Source organism: Leopardus geoffroyi, chromosome B3, assembly GCF_018350155.1.
Source record: "Leopardus geoffroyi isolate Oge1 chromosome B3, O.geoffroyi_Oge1_pat1.0, whole genome shotgun sequence".
Classification (NCBI taxonomy): Eukaryota; Metazoa; Chordata; class Mammalia; order Carnivora; family Felidae; genus Leopardus; species Leopardus geoffroyi.
The window spans coordinates 103,029,613-103,040,528 of record NC_059337.1 but is presented as its reverse complement, the minus strand read 5'-3'; the positions used below and the strand labels follow the sequence as shown (position 1 = coordinate 103,040,528).

General features: G+C 36.3%; 1 protein-coding gene across 10 annotated transcripts in view; it reads right to left on the bottom strand.

Moving 5' to 3' along the window:
• Positions 1-10,916, bottom strand: part of KTN1 (kinectin 1) — a 109,468-nt gene that overhangs the window by 69,251 nt on the left and 29,301 nt on the right. For all 10 annotated transcript variants that reach the window (XM_045451050.1, XM_045451054.1, XM_045451055.1 and 7 more), the window contains exons 2-3: positions 3,593-4,145; positions 6-143 (exon numbers count right to left, since the gene is read on the bottom strand). In XM_045451050.1, the coding sequence (XP_045307006.1) occupies positions 6-143; positions 3,593-4,115 (661 nt within the window). In that variant the 5' untranslated portion in view covers positions 4,116-4,145. The remainder of the gene's footprint in view (positions 1-5; positions 144-3,592; positions 4,146-10,916) is intronic.

The following is a 10,916-nucleotide window of genomic DNA, read 5'->3' as shown; positions in this document are numbered from 1 at the left end:
TTCACCGTTTTCTGTCTTTTGCTTCCTTGAAGAAACTTTCTTCTTTCCTGATCCACTTTCTTGTTTAGTCTCTTGATGGAGGGGTAATGACTCTTGCTTTTTTGAAGGTGCCATAAGAGTTTCCACCTTTTTATCCTGATCATCTTTATTGAAAATAAATGAAAAGTCATCATAGCAAACAACAAACACACCAGAAGATTCAATTACTGGTAAATAATTCCCAGAATGCTTTACCTTCAAAATTTTAAACTCTCTAATAGTATTATTCCAGCTTTCTTACTCTGTTACACCTGTCTTTAATTTCATCAAGACTTCTAAAAATACTTGTTGCTTCTTTTATATCCCATTTCTCAGCCACTCTTAATCCTACTCAGCCTATGGGCATGCTCAAATCCCTACCATCTTAAAAAAGAAAATCCTTCCCACCACTGTAATTCCCAGCCTCCCACACCCATTTCTTCTTATATTAACAAAAGAATGATCTGTACTTCTTTTACCAATCATTTGTCAATTGCAACCTGATTTTTATCTCTTCCACTATCCATGAAAGGATTTTACAGAGCAATCTGGTGTCCCAAATGCCATACTCTACCAATATCCTTTATTTCTTCTTTGACTTCTATTTAGCATTTCATACTACTGATCTCTACCTCCTTAAAATTCTGTCTTCATTAGGCTAAGTGAAATAAGAAGATCATGAAAGGACAAATATTGTATGATTTCACTTATATAAAGTACCCAGACTAGTCAAATTCACAGAAACAAAGTAGAATGGTTGTTACCAGGGGCGGGGGGGGGGGGGGGGGGGGGGGGGGGGGCGGGGAGAGGGGAATGGGGAATTACTGTTTAATGGGTACAGAGTTTCTGTTGGGGAAGATGAAAAATTCCTGAGATGACTAGTGATGATGGTTGCATAAGAATGTAAACGTACTTAATGCCACAGAACTATACACTTAAAAATGGTAAAATGGTAAATGTTATTGTATATTTTGCCACAATAAAATAAAATTTAAAACTCTCTATCACCTCCCAAAAATTCTCTATCAGCTCCCACAATTCTTTTCTTACACTTGAAATATTCCTTTGCAAATTCTTTTGTAAACTGTTCCTACAGAATACCTCATATGCTGGTATTCTTCAGGGTAGTACCTTTAATTTAAACAATTCCCTTGAATGTGCTTATCTATACCCATGACTTCAACAACTATTTTCATGCTTACAGCTTCCAAGTCTATATTCTAGCCTTATGCATCTGCACTTACATATCCTATTGTATCCTAAATTGCTCTTTATGTAAGTGGCCCCCCATAGGAACCTGAAACACAACCTGAAAGCATTCTCCTCTCCATATACATCCTCTCTCAATATTCCCTATCTTAGTGCTACCAACCACCTACCAATCAGGGGTTGGCAAACTTTTTCTGTAAAGGTCCAAACATTAAATATGTTTGCATATCCATACAGACTCTATCAAAACTATCTGAGGCGCCTGGGTGGCTCAGTCAGTTAAGTATCCAACTCTTGATTTTGGCTCAGGTCATGATCTCACAGTTCATGGGATCAAGCCCCTCATTGGGCTCTGCGCTGAGCATGGAGCTTGCTTGAGATTCTCTCACTCCCTCTCTCACTGTCCCTCCCCCCCCCCACTCTCTCTCTCTCAAAATAAATGAATAAATTAAATTTTAAAAAGAATTAAAACTATTCATCTGCTGTTGCAGTATGAAAGCCAGCCATACACATACGTTAATGGATGAGTATGGCTGCATTCAAAAAAACTTCATTTCTAGACAAAGAGGTTTGCATTTCATGTAATTTCCACATTTAACAAAATATTATTCTTCTTTGGATTTTTTTCGAATCACTGAAAACATAAAAACTATTCTTGGCTCATGGACCATAAAAAACAGAAAGCAGACCAGATTTGGCTCCAAGATTTTAGTATGCCAACCCTGAGAAACTCAAAACTTGGATAATCAGTCTTGATTCTGCCTTCTCCTTTATCTGCCATACCTCATTCAATAAGATTAGTCATGTTGTTTTTACTTTATAGACCTTTTTAATCTACTTTTAAGTAGGCTCCCGGTCCAATGTGGGGCTTGAACCCCCGACCTTGAGATCAAGAGTAGGATGTTCTACCAACTGAGAGCCAGCCAGGTGCCCCTTTAATCTACTTTCTATTTCTTCTGTCACTACCACAGTTCAGTCCTCCAATTTAACTTTGGAAAACAATAATCTCATAACTAGATTATCTATATTAAATACTACTCCATAAAACTTGTCCTCCCCAAGTTCTGCCAAAGACATCTTTCTAAAATATAAATATGACCAGACCATGTAAACTGACCGGCTTGAAAAATTTTCAACAATGGCTAAACTATAACACCCCAGCTCCTTAAAGCTGTGTACAAAACCCATCATGATCTAGCCCCTACATGTCTTTTCATCTTTGTGTCCTACCACTCCCAACCTCCTATTTCATGGTTCAAAAATACACTGTACTCCTATCTCTATCTTTCTAAGTGACATTCTGACAGTATGGAATGAGACCCACTAAGCTGCTTGGTGAAGTGATTCAGTGCCTGGAAGACCTCAGGCACCATCTCCTCTGTAAAGCTCTTTACCTCTGATCCCCATAAGTAGTAGTTGTTTAGGCATCTGCATTTCTTGTATACTTCAAACATCTCTTATGTAAGTCACATTTCATTACTGGCTTACATGTCCTTCTCCCCCACTAAAATAGAAGTGCTTACTCTGATTTCTCTAGCATCATGCCTTGATCATAGCTGGCAAACAAATATTTAAAATCCAATATAACGAATTCAACACTCCACAAGACACACAAACAACTTAATGGTAAACACAAGTCCTTTCATAAAAACTGTTTGTAGTTTCACACATCATGACACGATTTCTCATGGGCTTTCCATTACATCTGTTAACCCCTCTACCTAGAATATCCTATCCCACCCTTCCCAGCCACCCAAAAACCAGCTAGTACTTACATAACCTCTAAGGTTAATTTTAGGCATTACATCCTCTAAGTGATCCACTTAGAACTCCTACACTGGTTTAGACATATCAAGATCATTATATTAAACATTTTACAATAATTATTTATGTTCATGTCTACAGTTTGAAACGCACTAGTTTTATCTCTGCAGCTCTATTACCTAGTATAATGCCTAGTATAAAATAGCTGTATGAAAAACATTTGCAAAATTAAAGACAAAAACGGTATCTATCTTTTCATCTTTAATTCCTATCACACTAATTAGAAAATATAAGTTTCTAACTGCTGATATTTATAGGTCCTTACTAGTTCCAGTAAAACAGCTGAATTTTATATATTTCCATTAAGTTTCTTTTCCATATTTCTAATATAAAATTTAGTTTTAAATGCTGTTTTATGATCAATTTTATCAGCATTTAATGTTAATGAAAGCAAACACACAGTGAAAATGACAATGTTCTTGGTTTCAGACTCCATATTTTTAACATTTTGTATACACACCTAACAAAGTATCTAAATTTCAAGCTCTAAAGTCATTAAAACAAATACAATCATACAATAAAGTTGAATAGATTATAATACCGCTTCCATTTTTAGACTTCTTCTGCCCTGGTTTCTTCTTTGAGGCAGCTGCTTCAGAAGGGGGGGTGGGCTGTTTAGTAACTGGGACAGGTTCTACTTTTTTGCCTGGAATCTTTGACACATCACTTTCTTTGGTGACCTGTTCTTCTAGTACAGGCTTGTGTTTCTTTTCCTTCTTCTTTCTTTCTCTGACACTACTTGAAGTTTCAACTACATTCAGTGGAACAGGTACAACTTGCTCATCTTCTACAGCCAAGGCATCAGATAATTTAAAGTCCCGGGGTACACTCTCAGAATCAGATTCAGGGAGGTTCCCGTTCTGGATTTCTTTCTTTTTATTCTTTTTCTTTTCTGCCTTCTTTTTATCGGTTTTGGTAGGAATAAGCTTTTGTTCTCTTTTCTGTTTTGCAAGAACTTCATCATATAATGTTTCTTTCATGAAAAGCCAGAAGAAGAGGAAAATTACTGTAATAACTACTGAAGGAATAAGGACAATAAAATATGTTGATTCATAAAACTCCATGGTGCTTTTGTTAATGTGATCCTATAAAACCTAAATGGGGGGAGTGGGGGGGGGGGAGAGAAAAAACAAAAACTTTAGTCAGCATAATACAAATTAAACACAAAACCTCTGCTCTTTCAAGTAGTATATCAGATCTAACCTAATGTACAAATCTAAGCAGGTTACAGTTGTTTAAATCACATACTTAATTATTTTGCCATCTACAATTCAAATATACTATGAAATAAAAATGTGTGGTAATAATTAGAGTGTAACATATCCTCTACTTTTAAACCAAATGAAAAGATCTTCACGGGAGGAAAAAAAAAAAAAAAAAAAAAAAAAAAAAACCTCTAGACATCCATTACTTTTTTCCCCAAACATCAACTTTTGACATTTTACTAGTACTTAGCTTTTTTCCTCTTATTGCACTGTTGACCAATACTACTATATGTGGAAACAGAAGCCATCAACTGTTACCAAAACACTGGATATTCATTAAAAGTACCATAATTTGGGGTCCCTGGGTGGCTCAGTCAGTTAAGCATCCAATTCTTGATTTTGGCTCAGGTTATGATCTCAGGGTTCATGAGTTCGAGCCCTGCACTGGGCTCTGCACTATCAGAGCAGAGCCTGCTGGAATTTTCTCTCCTTCTCTCTCTGCCCATCCCCTGCTTGCACGCTCGCTCTCAAAAAAAACCCAAAAGGTACCATACTTTTAATTGCAAAAAAAAAAAAAAAAAAAAAAAGAGAGAGGGAGAGAGAGATGGTTCATCTCATCATTTAGAAATTTAAGCCCATTCACCAACTGTTAGTACCTTTATTTCAACAACTAACAGCCTCATGATATAAGTGAGATACATCACAGATATAGAAACATACTACAGCCAAATCAAAAGGTTAGGCTCTGTCATTCAATATTGAAATAAACTACAAATTAGGTGCTTTTCTTGATTTTTTTTTTTCAGGGTACCCCTTACTACAAACTAAATTATACTGCAAAAAACAAAGCTGGCCATAATAATCTTTTCTAAATGCTAAAAGATAAGAGAGGCCTTGCCTCACCAACAGAGTATCAGTCCTACTTTTAGATTAACCCAACAGCTATAGAAAATAAAGGTATGGTCTGATTACTCAGATCTGCCTTGAACATAGACACTATAATCCCTCATCTGAAGGGTAGTTACAGCTAAAATTATACTTCAAAGTAAGAATGGTTCTGATGTTTAGGCTCTAGATATCAATATTCCTGTAAATATGTATAAGCCACATAAATATGGCTTGTATCCTTATAACTCCTATCACATTTGTTGTGGAAAAAAGGCAAGGTATGCAATGCAGATGAAATTAAACCCGTGGACATGCTTAAGGTAAAGCTATGTAAATTCTACTTTTGCACTTTTAATGTGTAAATGAATCTGAGAATCTTAAGTTCTTAAATTTTTTTTTTTTTCAACGTTTATTTATTTTGGGGACAGAGAGAGACAGAGCATGAACGGGGGAGGGGCAGAGAGAGAGGGAGACACAGAATCGGAAACAGGCTCCAGGCTCTGAGCCATCAGCCCAGAGCCTGACGCGGCGCTCGAACTCCCGGACTGCGAGATCGTGACCTGGCTGAAGTCGGACGCTTAACCGACTGCGCCACCCAGGCGCCCCATGAGAATCTTAAGTTCTTAAAATGATCCATCTGAAGTCTCAAAAACGGTAATGATTAAAAAACCAAAATTCTACCTAAACAGAAATATTCTAAGAATTATTTTAGACCTTAGAAAACAGCAGCTTTAAAGTTGAATAAATCTGAGTTTAATGAATTTAAGACTTCACCAGAACCATTTTAATAGGACTCATGAGTTTTCCAAGACAAAATAAAGCTATTCACAGTAGTCTCTGTTAACTGCCAAGATAAACAGACCTAGAAATCTTATGTTTATGACAAACTTAAGCACATTTAGTTTAACTTTGTCTTTCAACTTCCTTATATCTCATTTTAAAATGTGGAGTATACTTATTTCAAGTTATACCAACAATGACTTAAGTCTGAAAATAGTGAGAAGTGGAACCTGAAAATTGTTGTTTTATTAGGCGCACTCTTGATCTTTATGATTAAAACAGCATTTGTTACCATTTCACGTTTCCATAGGCAATTTTTTTAATGGTGTTACAACCCTAGACTTACTTAGACAAGGTCTTAAAAGGTTGAAGGGGAACAGGAATCACGTGCTAACAGAATACTAAAAGAAACTTTATACAGAATTGTTCTTCCCTGATAAGTCATGAACTCTCCAGGTTTTTAACTAATCAGACATATTTTACTGTGTCTAAGTGTTACATGTCAACCAGAAATGCTTTCAAGGAGCAGAGACCACGTTTTATCTTTGGTTTTTTGTTTGTTTAAACATTACCATCCACAGGCTACACACAGCCTGTCCAAGTTAGCTGGGGAGGTTGGGGGAGAAAAAGAACAAAACAATGAGTTAAAACTTGGATTTTTGCTTTGGGGAAGAAAAGCCACAAAGGCATTTACTAGCAGCCACAGATGCTGGGGGGGGGGGGGGGGGGGGGGGGAGGTCAAGTCAAAGTCAGAAAGACCTTGAACAGCAAACTGCAGCCACGTGTAGCCTAGGTCTCAGGAGAGCAAAATCTATGATTAAAGCAAGAAGCAGACATTCAGGGGAAAGAGCCCATGAGACCACAAGAACTCTAAAACACAGATTCTTCGAATGTTCTGATGATTTTCTAGTTCCCTTTTCCAGGTCTCATAAAAGCCTGGAGGAATCATGATTCCCATTTCTGGATTTTCCTAAGATTCCCTTCATACAATTCAATTCCCCTTCTCTTGAACTTACTTTCTGCACCTAAAGAGGTCTAACCAGAACACCAAGACAAATTTAAAGTCAAGAAAATGCTTGTATTTCTTTAATCCAATAATCCTGAATTTTTAAACCAAGAAATTTGCAAGGAAAAGCAGCACATATAAAGATATTCACAGCAACATTATATATAATATGAAAACTGAAACATAAAATATCCAACATCAGAATGGTTTCAATTAGCAAATACCAACACAATAAAATATTGCTATTAAAACTGTAAAATCAAAAAAAGCCTTTAATAAGATTTCTTGTCAATTCAGTATAGCTAAATAGTCAAAAATCGTAATTTTGCTTGTATGATCAAAATTTTTTACATATAATAGGCAATATCAAGATGATTAAACAAAGAGGTGTATCAGGGCTCCTGGCTGGCTGAGTCGGTTAAGTGTCCAACTCTTGATTTCAGCTCAGGTCATGATCTCATGGTTCACAAAATCAAGCCCTGCATCAGGTTCTGCGTTGAGTGTGGAGCCTGCTTGAGATTCTCTCTCCCTCTCCCTCTGCCCCTCCCAAGTGCATGAACACTCCTTATCTATCTCTCACTCTAAAAAAACAAAAAAAAGAGTTGTGCCAGAATCATGGTTGCAGTCTCATCTGCCTTAATATTTTAGTTTTACACTTTGTAATTTTTAAGAGATATTCATAAAATGTTTAATTCTTTGCTTAATTCAAAAAATGGCAAAGTAGGGGCGCCTGGGTGGCGCAGTCGGTTAAGCGTCCGATTTCAGCCAGGTCACGATCTCGCGGTCCGTGAGTTCAAGCCCCGCATCAGACTCTGGGCTGATGGCTCAGAGCCTGGAGCCTGTTTCCGATTCTGTGTCTCCCTCTCTCTCTGCCCCTCCCCCATTCATGCTCTGTCTCTCTCTGTCCCAAAAATAAATAAAAACGTTGAAAAAAAAAAATGGCAAAGTAAGTACTAAAATATCAATAATAAACCATAGTTTCACATTATACACATGGGTATAAGAGTAATATAAGGAGAAAAAAGAGACAAAGGGGGCCTGGGAATGAAATCCAGAAAAATAGAGAAGAACAAACAAAGGTAGCAAGAGATTTTATTTTACGTGGGGCAGGGGAAGACCATGAAAAAAATGAAAGGGTAGGAGGGGTTGAGACAAAGTTAATTTAGCTCAAGGTGAAAGGAATCAGGTTGCTAAAATTTTCTCAGTCCATAATATACAACTCAACATATGTTTGTTGAGTTGATATAACATGTAGACAATTAGCAGCTCAGGTTTTGAGATGACAGCATAAGTCACCAACGTTAATAATTTCTCCATATTCCCTTTGTAATATTAATGAGCTTTTTACCTCATACCTTCCACCTTAACAGATTCCAGTCTGAATATAATTAATGGCCAATGGTGGACAAGTAAAGTAGGAGTGAGATAACCATGGAATCATAATAAACACATTCCATACCAGTGGCTTTAATCTTTTATTTAGACATAAATCCTTCAAGAAATTGATAAAAGACCAATCCACTTTCACAAAACTAAAGAATACATACTAAGGTGGATCCCACATTTAAAATCCTGCTCTAGAATAAGAGATGAGTTTTCATCCCTGCCCTACCAATAAAGAACTTAAAATTTTTAAAAAAAAAGTTAACAGGATGGAAAAACAATATATAAAAATTCTGTCTCATTTGAGTATGTATTATGATTCTGTGTTTCAAGTAAGTATGTATTATGAATGCTAATCAAATAATTTTAAGATTCCATGTACTTGTCTTATTCTAACTTAATTTGTTCATACAAAAATTGAGCTGCATTACTCAGTTAAGTACTATACATTTCTCAGAAGGTTCAACAACTTTTTAGTATTGATAACATAAAACCTAAAATTTCAAATGATTTACAAATAAAATCTAGGAGCAATTACTACGATTTCAACCACATTGCTTAATTAAAAATGATACAACTAGACATAATAATAGGCTTAGATAAGTGCAGGACATCTACAGAAACATCACACATTTAAACATACCACCTGGCTGGCTCAGTCAATAGAGCACATGACTCTTGATCTCAGGGTTGTAAGTTTGAGCCCCACATTGGGTACAGAGATCATTTAAAAATAAAAAAATTTGAGGGATGCCTGGGTGGCTCAGTTGGTTAAGCGTCCAATTTCCGCTCAGGTCATGATCATGGTTCATGAGTTCGAGCCCCGCATTGGGGTCTCTATTGTCAGCACAGAGCCCACTTTGTATCCTCTGTGCCCCCTCTCTCTCTGCCCCTACCCCACTCACACTTTTTCATAAATAAACATTAAAAAAATAATAATTAAAAAAAATTGGGGCACCCAGTGCCTCAGTCAGTTTAAGTGTCTGACTTTGGCTTAGGTCATGATCTCAAAGTTTATGAATTCAAGCCCCATGTGGAGCTCTGTGCTGACAGCTTGAAACTTGGAGACTGCTTCAGATTCTGTGTCTCCCTCTCTCTCTCTGCCCCTTCCCTACTCGCGTGCTTGCTCTCAAAATTAAATAAAAATTTAAAAAATTTAAAAAATCTTTAAAATAAAAATCACACCATTTAAAATAATTAAGACAGTGTAATGCAGCAAAATACACTACAATAACAAAAAAACTAAAAACTACTTATGCTGAGCACAATTACATACATATAGATATAACCTGAGACTATACAGAGAAAGTGACAGTCATTTTTTAGAGTGAGATTACAAATATTTTTAATGTACAGCTAGCTGACCTTCGAACACAGGTTTCAACTGTGTAGGTGGTCCACATACACAAAGCTTTTTTTCAATACATACATCAACTTATATTATCTATAAATATAATACAGTGCTATAATGTATTTTCTCTTCCTTATAACATCTTAAGAAACATATTCTTTAGCTTACTTTACTGTAAGAATACAGCATATAATCATATAACACATAAAATATGTCAACTGTTACCAGGAAGGCTCCCAGTCAACAATAGGCTATTAGTTAAGTTTTGGGGTAGTCAATTTAAATGGGGATCTTCGATTGCCCCTGCTTCACTGTTAAACTTTTTAAATTTCTTCTACATCAAAACAGAAATTTAAGTAACCATCCTGAATGCACATTACACTCTTAAAAGTTTAAATAAACACAAACAGGGGTGCCTGGGTGGCTCAGTCGGTTAAGTGTCCGCCCCTTGATTTTGGCTCAGGTCATGATCCCAGGGTCGTGGGATGGAGCCCCACATAAGGCTCCATGCTCAGTGTGGACCTGCTGAAGATTCTCTCTCCTTCTGTCCCCTCCCCCACTCACGTGCACCCCCCCCCTTCAAAATAAATAAATAAACACACAAAAAGGAATTGCTTACATGTTATGAGGAGGGAAAACTAAAGCAGTCTGGTCAGTATACTACTGAACTTCACGTAAACATAAGAGTTTGAATTCTACTTTCTTACTACCATGGCATTTCAGGTACTCTTGCTTCTGCCATCATTTTCTTTAAAAGATTTAAAACACAGGGCAAAACTTAATTTTATAAATTCTTCTGTTCTTCAATTGTTAAAATTTTGTCAACTGGGATGACTCAAAGAACTATTAGGAAAAATGTAACATAATTCAAAACTAAAATCCAAACAAACTGAAAGTCAATTTTTTCCCACTGATGTACACTAAACAACATACTAGTAGGTTGGCATGTCTGATAGATAGATAGATAGATAGATAGATAGATAGATAGATAGAGAGATAAATGGCAATCAATTGAGGGAATGGTAGTTTTCAACCCAAGAATACGAAATTTCAAAGAAGCTCCTGTATAATACTGTCTGGACAACTAAATAAACCCACCTTTAAAACATATACAGGCTCCCAGAGTAGCCTTCAGAGGCTTTACTCAATATACAACATAGTTAAAATTTTATAAGTAGCTGTGAAGCCTATGCTGAAAACTCTTATTACAGGTTCTTTATAAAAACAGTGCTCATATAAAAAAAAAAAAAAT